The sequence below is a fragment of the Hyla sarda genome, chromosome 1 (genome assembly GCF_029499605.1).
Source record: "Hyla sarda isolate aHylSar1 chromosome 1, aHylSar1.hap1, whole genome shotgun sequence".
Classification (NCBI taxonomy): domain Eukaryota; kingdom Metazoa; phylum Chordata; class Amphibia; order Anura; family Hylidae; genus Hyla; species Hyla sarda.
In genome coordinates this window covers 512,176,029-512,196,001 of record NC_079189.1, presented here as the reverse complement: position 1 = coordinate 512,196,001, position 19,973 = coordinate 512,176,029, and the positions used below count along the sequence as shown (strand labels likewise).

The 19,973-nt window shown below is 44.3% G+C and overlaps 2 protein-coding genes across 6 annotated transcripts in view; one reads left to right on the top strand and one right to left on the bottom strand.

Moving 5' to 3' along the window:
* Positions 1–8,706, bottom strand: part of SKIC3 (SKI3 subunit of superkiller complex) — a 187,803-nt gene extending 179,097 nt beyond the window's left edge. Inside the window, exon 1 of one of the 2 annotated variants that reach the window (XM_056537805.1) lies at positions 8,594–8,706. The gene's annotated coding sequence lies outside the window, so the exon portion shown is untranslated. The remainder of the gene's footprint in view (positions 1–8,593) is intronic. The other variant, XM_056537815.1, reaches the window with a different exon arrangement.
* The window catches only part of ARSK (arylsulfatase family member K), a 106,772-nt gene continuing 89,855 nt past the window's right edge, over positions 3,057–19,973 (top strand). Inside the window, exons 1-2 of one of the 4 annotated variants that reach the window (XM_056537841.1) lie at positions 3,057–3,237; positions 11,409–11,538. In XM_056537841.1, the coding sequence (XP_056393816.1) occupies positions 3,097–3,237; positions 11,409–11,538 (271 nt within the window). In that variant the 5' untranslated portion in view covers positions 3,057–3,096. Of the gene's footprint in view, positions 3,238–8,689; positions 8,743–8,766; positions 8,882–10,954; positions 10,985–11,408; positions 11,539–19,973 lie in introns of those variants that run through there. The other 3 variants (XM_056537854.1, XM_056537864.1, XM_056537846.1) reach the window with 3 other exon arrangements.

Genomic DNA, 19,973 nt, shown 5'->3' with positions numbered 1-19,973 from the left:
AAAATGCACGGCGAAACGGAAAAAAAAAAATCATTGTGCGACAAAATTGAAAAAAAAAACGCCATTTTGTAACTTTGGGGGGCTTCCGTTTCTACGCAGTGCATATTTCGGTAAAAATTACACCTTATCATTATTCTGTAGGTCCATACGGTTAAAATGATACCCTACTTATATAGGTTTGATTTTGTTGCACTTCTGGAAAAAATCATAACTACATGCAGGAAAATTTATACGTTTAAAAATGTCATCTTCTGACCCCTATAACTTTTTTATTTTTCCACGTACGGGGCGTGATCTGAAGTTTTTATCGGTATGATTTTTGTTTTGATCGGACTTTTTGATCACTTTTTATTCATTTTTTAATGGTATAAAAAGTGACCAAAATACGCTTTTTTGGACTTTGAAATTTTTTTGCGCGTACGCCATTGACCGTACGGCTTAATTAATGATATATTTTTATAGTTCGGACATTTACACACACGACGATACCACATATGTTTATTTTTTATTTTTTTTACACTGTTTTATTTTTTTTATGGGAAAAGGGGGGTGATTCAAACTTTTATTAGGGAAGGGGTTAAATGACCTTTATTAACACTTTTTTTAAACTTTTTTTTTGCAGTGTTATAGGTCCCATAGGGACCTATAACACTGCACACACTGATCTCTTACACAGATCACAGGCGTGTATTAACACGCCTGTGATCAGTGTTATCGGCGCTTGACTGCTCCTGCCTGGATCTCAGGCACGGAGCAGTCATTCGCCGATCGGACATCGGGGAGGCCGGTAAGGGCCCTCCCGGTGTCCGGTCAGCTGTTCGGGACGCCGCGATTTCACCGCGGTGGTCCCGAACAGCCCGACTGAGCAGCCGGGCCACTTTCAGTTTCACTTTAGAAGCGGCGGTCAGCTTTGACCGCCGCTTCTAAAGGGTTAATACCGCACATCGCTGCGATCGGCGATGTGTGGTATTAGCCGCGGGTCCCGGCCGTTGATTAGCGCCAGGACCGACGCTATATGATGCGATCCCGCTTCATATCGCGGGAGCCGGCGCAGGACGTAAATATACGTCCTGCGTCGTTAAGGGGTGCAGCTTTTAAAATGGGGTGATTTATGGGGGTATCTAACATACAGGCACCCTAAAGAGATGCTCCACTGGAAAAATTTTCTTTTAAATCAACTGGTGCCAGAAAGTTAAAGATTTGTAAATTACTTCTATTAAAAAAATCCAAATCCTTAAGTACCACCGCACCAGGACTTACATTTACGTCCTGCGTCATTAAGTCATTAAAAGAAAATGTTTTCCAGTGGAGTACCCCTTTAAATCCACTTCAGAACTGAACTGGTCCCTGAAAAATCTGATTTGAAATTTTTCTTGAAAATCGGGAAAGTTGCTGTTAACTTATGGGGGGAGATTTATCAAAACCTGTGCAGAGGAAAAGTTGCCCATAGCAACCAATTAGATTGCTTCTTTCATTTTTAAGAAAGCCTCCGCAAAATCAAAGAAGCGATCTGATTGGTTGCTATGGACAACTGGGCAACTTTTCCTTTGCACAGGTTTTGATACATTTCCCCCATGAACCTTCTAACATTCTAAAAAAGTAAAATAATGTTGAACAAATGATGGGAACATAAAGTAGACCTATTGAAGATGTGAATTAATCATTAATTTGGTGTGGCATGACTACTTGTCGTACAAACAGAAAATGTCCCTATGCCACTTCATTCCTACACCCTTGAAACCCTCCCTTTGCCACATTATCTCCCCCTCCTTGAGACCCCCATGTGATTTCACCCCCCCCCCCATTTATACCCTCTTTGCCATTTCATTTACCCCATTTATCACCCCCCCCATACCACGTCATTCCCCCCTTTATCAGCCCCTGTGCCACATAATCCCCCCTCTAATCCTTCCTGTGTCATTTTAATTCCTCTCTTTATCCCTCTTGTACCATTTTGATCCTTCCCCCACTTTATCAGACTCTGTAGCACATCTCACCCCCCCCCCCCCCCACCGATTCCCCCTGTGCCACATAGGTCCCCAGGGCCTGTGCCATTTCAATCCCCCATTTTTCAGCCACCTCATACTCTACCTCTTTGCCCCCCCCCCCCCCCTCCGTGCCACATCATTCCTGTCTTTATCCCACTGTGCCATTTTAAATCTCCGTTTTCAGTTTCTGTTCCACCTCATCCCCACCTTTGATCTCCCCTAAGTGACACCATTCACCACTTTATCCCCCTGTGCCATTTCAATCCCCCTCGCCCTTTATCAGCCCCTGAGCTACATCTTCCCCCTCTCTCCTCCTCACACTGATCCCACCATCCTGAGCTACATCTTCCCCCTCTTTCCTCCTCACACTGATCCCACCATCCTGAGCCACATCTTTCCTCCCTCCTCCTCACACTGAGCCTCCCCCCCCCCCCCCCGTGCCACATCTTTCCCCCCCTCCTCACTCTTATTCCCCTGCCTGTGTCTGTGCGCGTTTCAGCAGGCTCAGGTTCAGGAGGCGTCTGGACTGCACATACTTTCTTCTAAGCGCAGTCAGTGCACTGACAATAGACATCCTCCTGCGTGGCTCCTCGGAGTAAAGCCAGGGGCGTAACTCGGCGGTTCCAGCAGCCACCGCAGCTCAGCTCACTGATTTAAAGTGGCCGTGGCGCGGTATACAAAGGGGTGCACATTTAAGGTTGTGTATGCATGCACATAGCACTTTAAAGACTCTTCTATATTAATTCCAAATATTAAAATAAAACCTTTGAAAATGGCTCCTGACTCAATATTTAGTTAGAATTTATGAAATGCTAGTTTCGGACATGTGTACTGTGCTATTGCTTTTTGTTTGCAGTATGGTTTTTTTTAGCTATTGAAAAAATATTCAATGCAGAAGTCAAAATAAATGAACACAACAGTAAACCTAACAGTACAGCTCACATGGCAGGAAGTGGGAACTTATAAAACATTTCCCTTCTAGTTACGTATGTGTTGAAGCGTAAGCAACCTTTAGAACCGTCCCCTCAAGTTTCTTGAAGACTTTTTATACGTGCCTGCCAAGGGAACCATTAAGTTCCTCTCTGCTGGAGTGCACTGCTATAAAAACATGTCTTCGGTGCCCTGGAAATCTTCAGCTTTTCTTTCCTTTCTGTTTTTCCTGCCAGCTGTTCACATGAATCCGATACCTCCCCTCAATACAAGCAACGGAAACAGATATAATGTGGTCATGGTGATGAGTGATGCATTTGTAAGTATCTGTTCTTGTGTTAATATTACTTTTTCCTATGTTGGTAACCATTTTTACCATTATGGTTTGTTGCCCCTTTTATACCAATATAAAATGCTTCTCTGTTTAATTCCTGCTCCTGTTGTTTGTTTCTTGTTTAATTAACTGACCTATGTAACTTTTAGGGGATGGGTAAAGTTAAGAGAGAACAGAGACGTTTTTTCGTTAGTTTGCAAACTTATATAAAATTTGACTTCTAGCCTGAGTAAGGATTACAACACACCCACAATATTTTACTTATGTTGCAATTTGTTATGATGAGATCATTGTGGCTTTTCCTGATCTTCATCTGAATCACCCGAGGCTCCATGTGCTAAAAATGCGAATACAGATGGAGCATTAATGTCCCCAGGTGACTAGGCAGTTCAGAAGTGAATAAGACCTTTATGCCTCCCCGGTGTCCGATGCAGTCTAAGAAAAGGCCTCTTGCATTCAAGCTTGTTTAAACATTCTATAACCTCCCAGTTGTATATATGTGCTATAATAATAATCATAATCATTTTATTTATATAGCGCCAAAAGATTCCGCAACACTTTACAATTTTGGGTTACAAATAAAGACAAGTATCAGACAAACAATATTACACACTAACTATTCAAACAGGAGTGAGGGCCCTGCTCGCGGGAGCTTACAGACTACGAGGAATGAGGGAAGACAAAAGGCATAAAGTGCTTTTATTGATACAATGGTCCAGACATATTTTATAAATGGGAAAAGTTGCATACAGGAGGGTGAACCAGTCCCTAGCTAATCACTGAATGTCTAAAGTGCATAGAGAGTATGGGGAGACTGCCGAATATGGAGCTTTTGATATCTCCAAGACCCAGAGGTCTCAAAATGGGCAAAGTGGTAGTAGTGGAAGTCAATTAGGGAATGTTATAGATCTGCTTGCAGCGATGTATCTTTAGGGCACGTTTAAAATTGTGGATGTTGTGGTTGAGTCTAAGGGATTGAGGTATGGCATTCCAGAGAACTGGCGCAGCACGAGAGTGAGAGGTTCAGATTATAGAAGAGGTTAATGTGAGATTGTTAGCAGAGAGAAGAGAACGTGTAGGATGGTAGACAGTGATGACAGAGGATACGTAGGGAGGTGCAGCACTGTGGAGAGTTATGTTTGTGAGACTGATGAATCTGTACCTGTATTCTGGACTGAATGGGTAACCATTGTAGTGACTGGAACAGGGAGGAGGCATTGGTGTAACGGCTGGAGAGGAAGCTGAGTCTGGCTGCGGCATTGAGGGTGGACTGGAGATGGGGGGAAGGCCTATTAGTAGAGAGTTACAATAGTCAAGGCGAGAGTGAATCGCTATGTGGTAGCTTGGGGGTGTAGGGTAGGTAGTGTGTAGCTGTGCAGTGATGAAAGGGTTTTGGATTAACCCTTAACTGTCGTGATGCCAGGGTGAGGGTTCCTCTCTGTATATGAATCCTACCGCCACCCGTCCCAGGAACAATAGGGAGGAATAAATGATTTTCCACAACCGGAATTTTAGTAAACTGAAGATAACTTTACTGCAGATTTTATGCAGGTTAAACATAGTAACAGTCTTTACAGAGGACCGGACTTCAGGTTCCTCACAGGTTTGGTTGGGACCTTATAGGCAATAAGCTTGATGTAATTGCTTTATGCTGTTCCACTGGATTTAGGGGAATTGTTTAGGTCCAGCAGTCAGGTAGGATTAGGATCGAGTTAGATTGAAATCACGGTTTGGTATTTGGCTGAAGTTAGCAGGCTTCAGGCCTAGATTTGTCTGGTAGCTTTGCACAGAGCTCCCCTCGCTGTCATATCCCAAGGGAAAGAGAGCAATGATTGGATAACTGCGCCCTTATATCTAAAGGGGCAGGCTTCAAGCTTATTGGTTCCCCAGACCTGTCAGTCCTAACACAAAGCATTCTGGTACAACACGTGACATGAACACCTGAAAGGTCCTTAAATGGGCACTGTCATGAACTTTTTTTTTTTTGATATATTGTAATACATATGTACTACAACATATCTCTAATACATTTTTATAATTTTTTTTTTTTTAATTAAAGTTTGAAAACCGGCCACTAGGGGTCTCCCTCCTAGTGTCCGGTTGCAGGCTGGCGTGACGTCACGCCTGAGTTCGGACTGATGCTGGCCGGGCATCAGTCCTAATTCATTCAGCCTGCGCTAGCTCCCTGCCTGTCATTCAGACAGGCAGGGAGCGAGTGCATTGGCTCCCTGGCCTCAGACGCCGGCCACTCCTCCTGCACATGACACCGCCGCTGCTGCTGCCCTGTGCATGGGTTCGGAAATCTCACCACACACCAGACTAACTGGCAGTATGTATGTAATCTGTTTTAGGGGGAGAGCGGGGGTTGGGGGAGAGCGGAGATCGGGGGTTGGGGGAGAGCGGGGTTTGGCATTTTAACATGGGGGGGGGATCGGGGAACAGACGGAGGGAACGGAGTAGCGCCGCGCCCATGGCCCTAACTAATTGTTTTCTGCACAGGGTGCCTCCAGCTGTTTCAACACTACAACTTCCAGCTTGCCGTGACAGCAAATAGATGTCATGGCAAGCTGGGAGTTGTAGTGGTGAAACAGCTGGAGGCACCCTATATAGATGAACTAAGGGCGGAAGTCTCCCTCCCCAGCAGGCATCAGTGACGTCGCGCCTGCTGGAGAGGTCTGCCTGGTAGTGAGCAAACTACCAGGCAGACAAAAAGTCATTTTCAAAATAGTTAAAAAAAATTGAAAGCAGGGAGGGGGTTAGGGATAGATGGGTAATAGGCAGGGATAGAAAGAAGAAAAAAAAAGGATGGTGGGAGCTACCCTTTAACCTTAGCAGAACACTATAATTATTAATCATGTGACCTAAGGTCCTGGAAGCTAAATTTACACTATACATTATATATGTTACAAACACATAAAATTAAAGGAGGAAGAGGTGCCAAGGGTTATCCCACTAAGAGCATCCTATCAGTACGGAGGAACTCTGACTTTGGGGACTTATAACACAAGGTACAGTACGTGTACACAGTACCGGGACACCACAAAAGCAATCATGAGTGTTTTAGCAGTTTCAATAGTGAGAAACAAGCGGATTCTATAGATGTTTTTGTGGTGCAGGTGACAAGAACGTGAAAGGGACTGAATATAGGGAGTAAAACACAGATCAGAGTCTAGTATAACTCCAAGACAGTGAGCTTGCTGCCTGGGAAATACGGTAGTACCCAGGGGTCAAGTCCTGGAAAAAAGAGTGTGGGAACCACCCCCCCCCCCCCTCGCGACATCACGTTCCGCCGCCTTGCCCCCTCCCATAGACTCGCATTAAGGGGACGGGCCGTGACATCACAAGAAACAAAGCCGTGAAGTCATGATACTCCGGCCCTTGAATCGCCAGTCATTATGCACAGAGCGAGTTTGCTCTGTGCAGTGATGACAGTGGGGTGCCACAGCCGAGATCGCGGGGGTCCCCAGCGGCGGGACCCCGCCGATCAGACATCTTATCCCATATCCTTTGGATAGAGGATAAGATGTCTAGGGGAGGAGTACCCCTTTTAGTACCAGGGCACCAAGATGTATATTTACATCCAATGGGGAAGATTTATTAAAACATGTGCAGAGGATAAGTTGACCAGTTGTCCATAGCAACCAATCAGATTGCTTCTTTATTTTTTTTTTTAAAAGCCTCTGAAAATGAAAGCAGCGATCTGATTGGTTGCTATGGGCAACTGCTCCACTTTTCCTCTGCGCAGGTCTTAATATATCTCCCCCAATGTTCTTAAGGGGTTATCATTCTGATAATACACTGTAACAAAAACCTCCTTATGTCTCTATCATCATGATAGCACACTGTAATCTCCTTACTACTGGGGGACACATTGTAACAAACCTTTTCCTCATGTAATCTCCTTACTACTGGGGTGATACACTGTAACAAACCTCCTCCTCATGTAATCTCCTTACTACTGGGTGACAAAATGTAACAAACCTTCTCCTCATGTAATCTCCTTACTACTGGGGTGATACACTGTAACAAGCCTCCTCCTCATATAATCTCCTTACTACTGGGGTGACACAATGTAACAAACCTCCTCCTCATGTAATCTCCTTACTACTAGGGTGACACACTGTAACAAACCCCCTACTCATGTAATCTCCTTACTACTAGGGTGACACAATGTAACAAACCTCCTCATGTAATCTCCTTACTACTAGGGTGACACAATGTAACAAACCTCCTACTCATGTAATCTCCTTACTACTGGGGTGACACACTGTAACAAACCCCCTCCCCATGTAATCTCCTTACTACTGGGGTGACACACTGTAACAAACATCCTCCTCATGTAAACTCATTACTACTGGGGTCACACACTGTAACAAACCTCCTCCCCATGTAACCTCCTTACTACTGGGGTGACACACTGTAACAAACCCCCTCCTCATGTAATCTCCTTACTACTGGGGTGACACACTGTAACAAACCTCCTCCTCATGTAATCTCCTTACTACTGGGGCGACACACTGTAACAAACCTCCTCCTCATGTAATCTCCTTACTACTGGGGTGACACACTGTATCAAACCCCCTCCTCATGTAATCTCCTTACTACCGGGGTGATAGACTGTAACAAACTCCCTCCTCATATAATCTCCTTACTACTGGGGTGACACAACGCAACAAACCTCCTCCTTATGTAATCTCCTTACTACTAGGGTGACACGCTGTAACAAACCTCCTCCTCATGTAATCTCATTACTACTGGGGTCACACACTGTAACAAACCTCCTTCCATGTAATCTCCTTACTACTGTGGTGACACACTGTAACAAACCACCTCCTCATGTAAACTCATTACTACTGGGGTCACACACTGTAACAAACCTCCTCCCCATGTAACCTCCTTACTACTGGGGTGACACACTGTAATAAATCCCCTCCTCATGTAATCTCCTTACTACTGGGGTGACACACTGTAACAAACCTCCTCCTCATGTAATCTCATTACTACTGGGGTCACACACTGTAACAAACCTCCTTCCATGTAATCTCCTTACTACTGTGGTGACAAACTCTAACAAACCCCTCCTCATGTAATCTTCTTACTACTGGGGTGACACACTGTAACAAACCTCCTCCTCATGTAATCTCATTACTACTGGGGTCACACACTGTAACAAACCTCCTTCCATGTAATCTCCTTACTACTGTGGTGACACACTGTAACAAACCTCCTCTTCATATAATCTCCTTACTACTGGGGTGACACACTGTAACAAACCTCCTTCCATGTAATCACCTTACTACTGTGGTGACACACTGTAACAAATCTCCTTCCATGTAAATACCTTACTGGAGCATCACACAGGTCCTTCAGCCAAGATCTTTCTTCTCCTCCACAGCTAAGCTCCGCCCCCAACATGTGATGGTGACATCATCACAGGTCCTACATCTCTAGCATCTAGCAGTCCGGGCCAGGGGAGGAGACGGAGGGAGGGTAAGAACAGAGAGGTCGGTCCTGCAGGACTAGTGTAACAGGGACGGCGTTCCTCCTGTGGAAAAAGCAAAGGATCGCCGTTCCTGTAGGACTCAAGCCCTGGTAGTACCACATACAGAGATGGAAATGTCAGGTTTAGGTACATCAGTTGATTGAGAAAATAAGTTCTGTTTTCGAAAGATTTAGTTTCAGATATAAAGAGGACATGATGTTTGAGACAGCAGAGACACAGTCACTGGTATTCTGTAGGAGTGCAGGGGTGATGTCGGAAGAAGAAGTATACAGTTGGGTGTCATCAGCATAGAGGTGGTACTGGAAACCAAATCTACTGATTGTTTTTCCAATGGGGGATGTGTAGAGTGAAAAGAGTAGAGGACCCAGGACCGATCCCTGGGGAACCCCAACAGCAAGGGGAAGAGGAGAAGAATTAGAGCCAGAAAAAGAGACGATAAAGGAGCGGCCAGAGAGATAGGAGGAAAACCATTAACAAAAATTGGGATGTATGGTCTACCAACAATTATATGATCTGAAAATGTAGACTAAAACTTAACATTTAATAGGTACAACTAAAACTGTCCTCCAAAACCTGGACAGAAAAACACCACATGTGCAATAAGTGTAGATAAATGAAGATTCTGCTCCAAATACAGATATAAAAATTCAGCACATTAGCTGTACTCAGATATTTGATATTCTTTAACCAAGTAATACCAGCCTAGCTGATTCTGTCCCTTTCCCCATGATTCGGGAGGGGTCTCAGGGTGGGACAACAGGAGGGGGTTGGTAGGGAGCCTGTTAGATACTATGCTACCCCTAGATAGCCTACCCCTAGGCGGGGTGGGCGTCCTAATAAGGACGGTTCCGCACAGGAACCTATTCCCTGTTGTACTATCACCACCCTACAATAAACTCACTTGCTAGCTACTCACTATGACTGACTACCTGCGGGGCCAATACCCTAGTGCTGATCTATATATAATAATATTTATGATCAGTCAGACCAGAGGAGTCAGGGCTGCAAGGAGATGGTCAACCTTAGAATAGTCAGAGAAATGACAGTATATATCCCTTTCCCCTTTAAGGCTAATATAACACAATTTCCCACTGATATATGGATATCATTCGTACATGTGCATAGCAGCAAGAGGATACATCACTATCACCATTCCATATTGATCATAAGGTATAAATCAGACCATTTAGCTGGGATACTTATGGTTTGTAGTCATAAAGATGCATGGTTAACGTCTCGACGCGTTTCTTACTATCCCGTTCATCAGGAGACCGCACAGAACCCTCTGATATCGCTGCAGGGTGCACATAGATGGCATGCTCCTTATCCTCTATCTATATCCTTATCGATCTCCTGATGAACGGGATAGTAAGAAACGCGTCGAGACGTTAAGTATCCCAGCTAAATGGTCTGATTTATACCTTTTGATCAATATGGAATGGTGATAGTGATGTATCCTCTTGCTGCTATGCACATGTACGAATGATATCCATATATCAGTGGGAAATTGTGTTATATTAGCCTTAAAGGGGAAAGGGATATATACTGTCATTTCTCTGACTATTCTAAGGTTGACCATCTCCTTGCAGCCCTGACTCCTCTGGTCTGACTGATCATAAATATTATTATATATAGATAAGCACTAGGGTATTGGCCCCGCAGGTAGTCAGTCATAGTGAGTAGCTAGCAAGTGAGTTTATTGTAGGGTGGTGATAGTACAACAGGGAATAGGTTCCTGTGCGGGACCGTCCTTATTAGGACGCCCACCCCGCCTAGGGGTAGGCTATCTAGGGGTAGCATAGTATCTAACAGGCTCCCTACCAACCCCCTCCTGTTGTCCCACCCTGAGACCCCTCCCGAATCATGGGGAAAGGGACAGAATCAGCTAGGCTGGTATTACTTGGTTAAAAAATATCAAATATCTGAGTACAGCTAATGTGCTGAATTTTTATATCTGTATTTGGAGCAGAATCTTCATTTATCTACACTTATTGCACATGTGGTGTTTTTCTGTCCAGGTTTTGGAGGACAGTTTTAGTTGTACCTATTAAATGTTAAGTTTTAGTCTACATTTTCAGATCATATAGGAGGAAAACCAGGCGAGAGCAGAGTCCTTAAGACCAATGGAGCGGAGACTACTGAGGAGAAGTAGTATTGTTTAATGCTAGATTTTTCCCCCTTTGTGACCCCATGTAGACTTTAACATTACTGAACATGCTTGGGTTTGAGGTAATAATTAAGGTATAAATAGAGTTGTTGAGGCTGTACATTTTTCTGTCAAGTTTTCAATTTTTTTTTGTGATACTACATAGGCCAGCATGTAAGAAGACTGTAAAGACCAATTATAAAGTTGCTTAAAGGGGTACTCCGCTGCTCAGCGTTTGGAACAAACTGTAACAGCGCCCCCTCCCATAGACTTGCATTGAGGGGGCAGGGTGTGATGTCATGAGGAGGCGGGGCTATGATGTCATGAGCTCCCAGGGCCGGCTCCAGCGTTCGGAACAGTTTGTTCCAAACACTGAGCAGCGGAGTACCCCTTTAAAATGGATTAAAACAAAAACAATAATGCAAAGTTTTTGCACAGTACTGAATGTACATCTGCCTAAGCAGAAAAATTATTAAAAACATTTTGCGACAATATTTTCCATTGCAGGATGGAAGACTGACAATTGCTACAGAAAATCCTCTGGTGGATCTTCCCAACTTAAACTTTTTAAAACAGCATGGGGCAGTGTTCCTGAATGCTTATACAAACTCGCCAATTTGCTGTCCTTCCCGTGCAGGTATGCCATTTAATAGACTATAACAGAGTATATATTATCATGTCTTCTACAAGTATAATAAATACAGATTGATATACTGAAACTGCATGTATTGTGTTTTCCTGCTTAAAGGGGTACTCCGGCGCTAAACATCTAATCCCCTATCAAAAGCATAGGGGATAAGATGTTAGATCACAGGGATCCCGCTGCTGGGGACCCCCGCAATCTCTCCTGCAGCACCCCCCTTTTTCAGCTGCACAGAGCGAGGATTGCTCTGTGCAGCAGATGACTGGGGGTGCTGCAAGAGAGATGGCGGGGGTCCCCAGCAGCGGGATCCCTGTGATCTAACATCTTATCCTCTATCCTTTTGATAGGGGATAAGATGATTAGCGCCGGAGTACCCCTTTAAGGGTAGGGTCACAAAAGCCGTACTTTGCTGCGTATTTTCTGCAGCTGATTATGCTACATATTGACTTCAGTTCAATTCATGTGACTCAACCCTAAGGTGCATTCATACGTAAAGGGTGTGCTACATATTTGATGCTGCAGATTTGAACAGATTTGAATCGAGACATGCTCATACACTTACATGGTGAGTTTGTCTCGATCACGTGACACAGAGCCAAGAGAGAATGCGCTGAGCGCAAACTTCTCCTGGCTCATTCTCCTGATCGACAAAGGTCTAAACCACTCAGACCCCCACCAATCAAAACGTTTGATATGTCAACATAGTTTTTGAGCATTTATCCACTCTAAGTATATAACAGGAATTCAAAAAACGTTTTAGTTGTTACAAACTGTGAAAGTATAAACCAATAGTAAGGCCAATTTTATTGCAAGAGAACAACGAATGTTCATTGCATAAATCACTAATAATAGCCTATCTCAAAAGCACCACACATGTAGGTATAAAATGAAAAAATCTTTATTAGACACTAGGGATGTAAGACAAAATCGATTTGCGCGATTATCGCAATTTTTTGTTCCGCGATACTGAATCAATTTGAAAATTCAGAGAATCGATTTTTTTCTAAATTTTTATAATTCACATTTACTGTATTCCACTCACTGAGTCACTGTCCTATTTGACGGTCTTATTTTTTTATAACACTTAAACTCCAGACCACTAGTTGGCAGTGTACCTGTTATCATCAGCTCTGTCCCACTCGCAGCTGAGAAAGAACAAGATCCCGCGAGAGTTGTTCTTTGAGTGCATACGTTCTCCTTCCTGTTTGGTTGAGTCTGTAGTCTCGTGGTAGCTGCTGCAGAGGGAACCCTGCATCAACATGGCTGGCAATGAAACAGAGATACGGGGCGCTTCGGGGATTTACAAGGCGGGCATTTGGCTTCTACAATAAACCAGGGAGTAAGGAGTATGACAAAAGCCACGCTGTGTTCAAAATATGTCACGCCAGAATCAAATACTGCAGGAATACGACAAACCTTTGTGCCCACATGGCCAGGCATCATGGCGACATAGAGGTAACGTTAAAACAAGCAGCTAGTACCACTACCCCCGCATCTCAGATGACTCTTGACCAAGCTAATACTGCCAAGTTTCCAACAGCCTCGATTCGTGCAACAAGAATAACACAATCTGTCCTCTATTTCATTTGCAAAAACCTACGCCCTCTTAGTGTGGTGGAGAACGAGGGCTTTCAGATTATGGTGAATGAGATGGAGCCCCTCTACGCCATACCCTCCCGACAACACATCACAGACATCGCCTTACCCAAGATGTATAAAGATGTAAAAAAGGTTGTGCTGGAGCAACTGAGTTCTGCCGGGAGAGTGGCTTTGACATGTGATTCTTGGACTTCCAGATGCACCGAGTCGTACGTGACCATAACAGCTCATCACATTACAGGTGAGTGGAAGTTAGTCTCACACGTGCTGCAAACGCGACCCATATATGACAGCCACACTGGCGAAAACATTGCAGGTTTGCTCCATTTTGCTCTTGATGAATGGGCTTGACTGCTAAAGATCCCGTTGTAGTCACAGATAATGCTGCCAAAAGGCTGTGGCTGCTAGACTTGCACAGGTTAGCCACATTCAGTGTTTTGCTCACAGCCTAAACCTAGCCTCACAGAAAGCACCCTCCAGCACTAGACCAGAAACAGGTGGGTGCCGCATGCTATATCGCTGGGGTCCCCAGCGGCGGGACCCCCAGCGATCAGACATCTTATCCCCTATCCCTTGGATAGGGGATAAGATGTCTAGGGGTGGAGTACCCCTTTAAACTACCATGAGTGGCCAGACTGCTTGGAAGAATTAGGCGTGTCACTGGCTTTTATAGGCTCAGTGCAATAGCCAGTCACCAGCTAAATCTCAAACAAGACCAACTCCAGCTACCAAAGCACAGGCTGATTACAGATGTCGTTACATGCTGGAATAGCTTCTATGACATGACTGAGAGGTTTTTAGAACAGCAACCAGCAATATGTGCAGCACTTCTTTCCAATGAGGTAAGGAAAAATGAAAAGGACATCTTCACATTGACTGAGTTGGACATGCAGAAGAGGTCCTCAAAGCACTGAAGCCTATGAAAGATGCCACATTAGTGATGTCAGAGGAGAGCATGCCAACACTGTCACTGATTGCACCACTTCATGCCAAGCTCGTCATGGGCACTGAACGAAGTCCTGATGATTCAGATACAGTCAAGGATGTTAAGGAAGCAATAGCACAAGATCTAAAAAAAAAAGATATGCAAATGCAAAGGATAACCTGTACATGGCGTCAGCTGTTGACCCTCGGTTCAAAAATCTACCCTTCCTCCCTGATGAAGAGGCTGATGACATCTACGCACGACTGACTGAAGCTGTGGAGGTTGAGATACAAAAGCTAACTACTACTTCTACTATGGTAGGTAAGTGAAAGCATCAAAGCAATATTGAATATGACATTATGTTATTTATATCTTAAGACAATCAACCAGCAACCAACATCCAGCCACCCATGAAGAAACCCAGAGCATCATGTGCATTGGCTGAGCTGCTTGGACAAACTTTTTCCTTTGACAAACACAATCGAGCACAAAAATCTGCACATGATGTTGCAGCAACTGAAGTTAGAATGTTTAGAGATGAAACACCCTTGCCTCTCAATGATGACCCTCTTGACTGGTGGAGGAAGCACATTGCAGAGTATCCTCACATAGGTAGAGTAGCAAAGTTTTTTTCTCTGCATCCCTGGTACAAGTGTCTCTGCAGAACGGGTTTTCTCCACTGCAGGAGACATTGTGTCTGCACAAAGAAGTGTCCTTAAAGCTGGGCATGTAGATCAGCTTCTGTTCCTCAAACAGATGCAGCAGAGCTGAATTAGGTGACTTAGCAGGCAGGTGCTGTAACAACAGCAGAGCAGGATCGCTCAGGTGAGGCACACTGGAGAAATCTACAATATTGCTCAGGCACCACAGGAAGGGAGGAGTGCTCTTTTATAGGTGGTGCCCTGCAGGAATTGACTGGGAATCTAATAGGAAGTGCACACTGGCCCTATAAGTCTCAGCCAGTGCTCACGCACAGCCCTTGAGGACAGAGGGGAAACTGCAGCAATGGCAGAAGCAGCAGGACATGGTACAGAGCAGGCCGCCTGATGCAAGTAAGACATAGGACACACAGTACGCCGGTGGTTTTCAACCAGCAGCGTTACAACTACCCCTTTAAGTGAAAATACAAGACTAAACAAAGTCACAGAAAATCTGCAAAAGGGAAATCAATGAACAGTACATCACAAGGCTAGAGTATGTCAAAGTGGGGTACATGAAAAATGTGAACAATTTTTTTCATATTGTCAAAATAAAATACACTTTATAACGCATGAAATTGAATATGTGTGAATGTTTATTGGAGAAAACTGTACAATTGAAAGCAAGTTCTAGTCCCCTGCTGAGCAGCCTTTAGCCTTTATACAAGATGAGGCATGAAGACGTCCAGATTGTAGATCCTGCATACTTTTAAGTTACCAAAGCTGACATACCATAAATGCTCAATCAGGGATAAATCTGGCAACCAGGCAGGCCAAGGAAGTGTTGCTTCGGCCAGTATTGTCTCAAGCAAGCTCTCTGGCAAATGTCCTGCTTCAGCAGTGACGCCACTACGCATGCTTACACAGACTGCAAAGCTTTCTATGTCTTTCAGAATCACCTTCCTCAGGGATAGTTGGGACCTGAGGGGTTTAACCCCTTAAGGACAAAGCCCATTTTGACCTTAAAGGAGTACTCTAGTGCTGACTATTCCTCCAATGTTTCACTTACCTTCCTGCTTTTCCCTGGAGCGCTGCTACAGCTGTTCGGTCCTCTGATCCCGTCTTTTTCTGGGCCCAGAGAGCCGATCAGCTGTAGCAGCGCTCCAGGGGAATGCAGGAATGTAAGTGAAAGTTTATTTTAATTTTTTTTTCAGCCTGGGCACAACGGAGGAGGAACAGTCGGCACTAGAGTACACCTTTAAGGACCAGAGCATTTTTTGCAAATCTGACCTGTGTCTTTTTATACATTAATAACTTTGGAATGGTTTTACCTTTAATTCTGATTCCGAAACAGTTTTATCGTGACATATTCTACTTTAAGATAGTAGTACATTTCCATCACTACTTGTTACATTTCTGTGAAAAATTCCAAAATTTCATGAAAAATTCCAAAATTTTGCATTTTTCTAACTTTGAAACTCTCTGCTTGTAAGGAAAATGGACATGCCAAATAAATTATGTATTGATTCACATATACAATATGTGTGGTATCATAAAGTTGACATGTTTTTACTTTTTGAAAACATTATAGGGCTTTAAAGTATAGCAGCAATTTTCCAATCTTTCACCAAAATTTAAAAATCTGAATTTTTCAGGGACCAGTTCTGTTTGATTTCTGTAAGAAATTCCCCATAAATGACCCATTATAGAAACTGTACCCCTAAAGTATTCAAAATGACATTCAGAAAGTTTGTTAACCCTTTAGGTGTTTCACGGGAATAGCAGCAAATTGGAGAAAACTAAATTTTTTACACTAACATGTAGTCCCATTTTTTAAATTTTTACAAGGGGTAAAAGGCATACCTTTTACCCCTTGCATTTAAGAAGCCCCTATGGTGCCACAACAGCCAAAAAACCCTCACATGGCACACTATTTGAGAAACTACATCCCTCAAGGGAACAGTGAGCCTTAACACCCCAGAGATGTTTGACGACTTTTCTTTAAAATTGGACGTGAAAATGAAATATTAGATTTTTAACACTGATTTTTTACACCCAAATTTTTCATTTTCACAATAGCCCACAACATTTGTAGCCCAATTTCTTCAGAATAATGAAATACCCCATAGGTGGACGTAAAGTGCTCTGTGGGCACACTACAGGTCTCAGAAGAGAATAAGCTGGATTTCAAGTCAGGGGCCATGTACGTTTATAAAGCTCCCATGGTGGCAGAACAGTAGAGCCCCACCCCCAAATGTTCCATACTTTTGGAAACAACACCCCTCAAGGAGTTCAGTAAATATTTACACCTTACAACTTGAGGTAAACTTGAAAACCCCCAATGCAAGTGGCTCGGTGGTGACACATGACCCAATACCCCAAGAGGTGTTATCAATATTATGTTAAGGGTTTTTTTGGTTTAAAATTTGTAAGACAATGTACTGTTGACAGGTACATTGGTGTCAAATCAAGGGAAATTAAAATGGGGTAAGAAGATTTTAAATGTACTACTCCATGGAAGTGTGGTACTCCCTGAAACATTTGTTAATGCAGAGGCCCAGATGATTGGGACATGTGTCGCACTGAGTGGTGGTGTCCCTCCTTATCCCCCTCCAGCGACTCACACACTCAATTTTTCTGGGACCGTCCCTTGTGCAGGACCTCACCTGAAAAGTGTTGGCCTTGGACGATCCGGGCGACTCTCGTTCCTGAAGTACTCAGGCCGCTCCTTCCTGATCACCAAAGATCAGGGCCTATATGAGTACCTGCTGGAACTGGAGGAATCTCCCTGTTTTGCCAGCGCTCCAGTATAGTACAAATGCATTGTACATGGCAACCTTGATCATGTAGACCGCAACTTTTTTGTACCATGCCCGGGTTTTGCGCATGGCGTTATATGGCTTGAGGACCGGTGTCGCGGTATCTCGCACAGGTACAGGGTTGCTGCCGTTACCATGAATTGTGGTCAGAATAAGGATCTTCCTCTTGTCCTTGTTACGGCAGTGGTAGATGAATCCACTGACCTGTTGAGGAAGATGGCTTGGGCCGTACCAGGGAGAGGAGTCTAAGGTGCCGCTGGTTTTCAACAGAGCCCGCCGCAAAGTGGGATGGACTTGCTGCGGCAGGCGGCACCCAGGTCCCTACCCCTGATACGACTCGTCCCCACAGGCAGCTGAGGTATAACGAGGCACAGGTAGGATCAGACTCAGACGTAGGCACGACTGGCAGGAGGTCAGGACAGGCGGCAATGCAGCAAGGGCAGGTCACAAAGCAGGTGGTCCAAAGGCAGGCGGCACAGGAGCAAGGTCAGGTCACAAAGCAGGAGGTCAGAAGGCAGGCGGCACAGGAGCAAGGTCACTATACATAGCAGGAGATCAGATACACGACAAGACCTAGATGCAAAATACGCTTTCTCTTGGCAACTAGGGCACAAAGATCCGGCAGCGAAGCGCACAAAGTGCCAGAACTAATATAGTAACATAGTAACATAATTTATAAGGTCGAAAAAAAGACCAGAGTCGCTGCTCTTACAGTAAAGAACCCCCATCTGTGCTCGTGTAGAAACCTTCTTTCCTCTAGACGTAGAGGATGCCCCCTTGTTATAGATACAGTCCTGGGTATAAATAGGTCATGGGAGAGATCTCTAAGGTCCCCTGATATATTTATACATAGTAATTAGGTCGCCCCTAAGCCTTCCTTTTTCTAAACTAAATAACCCAAATTCTGATAAACTTTCTGGGTAGTGTAGTCCTCCCATTCCCCGTGTTACCCTGGTTGCCCGTCTTTGAACCCTCTCCAGTTCCCCTATATCTTTCTTGTACACTAGTGCCCAGTACTGTACACAGTATTCTATGTGTGGTCTAACTAGTGATTTGTACAGTGGTGGAATTATTTCCTTGTCGTGGGCATCTATGCCCCTATTGATGCACCCAATGATTTTATTTGCCTTGGCAGCAGCTGCCCGACACTGGTCACTACAGCTAAATTTACTATTAAAGGGGTCGTGCGCTGCCCTGCAGTTCGGAGCTCCGCTCACAGCATCCGGAAGTTCATTACTCCGACCGCTCCGACTCCGACGTCATGAGGGGGCGGGCGAGACGTCACGAAGGGGCCGGGCGTGACATCACGCCCGACGGCCACGAACACGGAAGGCCGCACACAGCGTTCGGAGTAATGAACTTCCGGACGCTGTGAGCAGAGCTCCGAACTGCAGGGCAGCGCACAACCCCTTTAACTAAGACTCCCAAGTCCTTTTCCACGTCAGTCGTCCCAAGTGTTCTCCCATTTAATACATAATCCCAGCCCAAATGTTTCTTTCCCATGTGCATTACCTTACATTTATCAGTGTTGAACCTCATCATCTGCCACTTCCCAGCCCAAACCTCAAACCTATCCAGGTCCATTTGTAACAGTTCACTGTCCTCTATAGTGTTTGCCGCTTTACAGAGTTTAGTATCATCTGAAAAAATTGCTACTTTACTATTCAACCCCTCTACAAGGTCATTAATTAATATATTAAATAGAACAGGACCCAAGACTGACCCCTGTGGTACCCCCACTAGTAACAGTCACCCAATCAGAATAAGTACCATTAAAGGGGTTATTCCCCATAAGGTGATTTTAGTACATACCTGGTAAACAGTAATGGACATGCCTAGGAAGGATCTGTACTTGTCTGGGGGCTAAATGGCTATGTTGTGAGATTACATAATACTGTGGCAAGCTTTTTGTGAACTGGTATTTCCTGTGTGAGTTTTTTTTACTACAAATCCCATAATTCCATTTTCCTCCCTCCCACACATCAGCCACCCCACCCATTGAAACATAAATGAGCTGCATCCATTCAAAAGGGTTTTCAATCAGGGTGCCTACAGCTGTTGCATTAGTTGCAGATTGATCTCTCTCCCACCAAGTGATCGCTCCACCCATTGAAGCAGACAGGCTCCCTGTCATCAACTGACTAGTGATGTAAGGTCTCGGTCACATTGCAACCTGGGAAAAATCTGAGACATTTTGTATGCTGTTAAAAATAAATATTGGGGTGAAAATCACATAAGAATTGTGAGAGAACCGCCACACACAGGTACAGACACAATATTATGAACTATATTAACTTTACAGCCCCTGTAGCATAGTCAAATAAAAAAATTCCTGGAATACCCCTTTAAACCTATCAGTACTTGTCAGCTGCTGTATGCTCCAGAGGAAGTTCTTTTTCTTTTAAAATGTATTTTCTGTCTGACCACAGTACTCTCAACTGACACCTC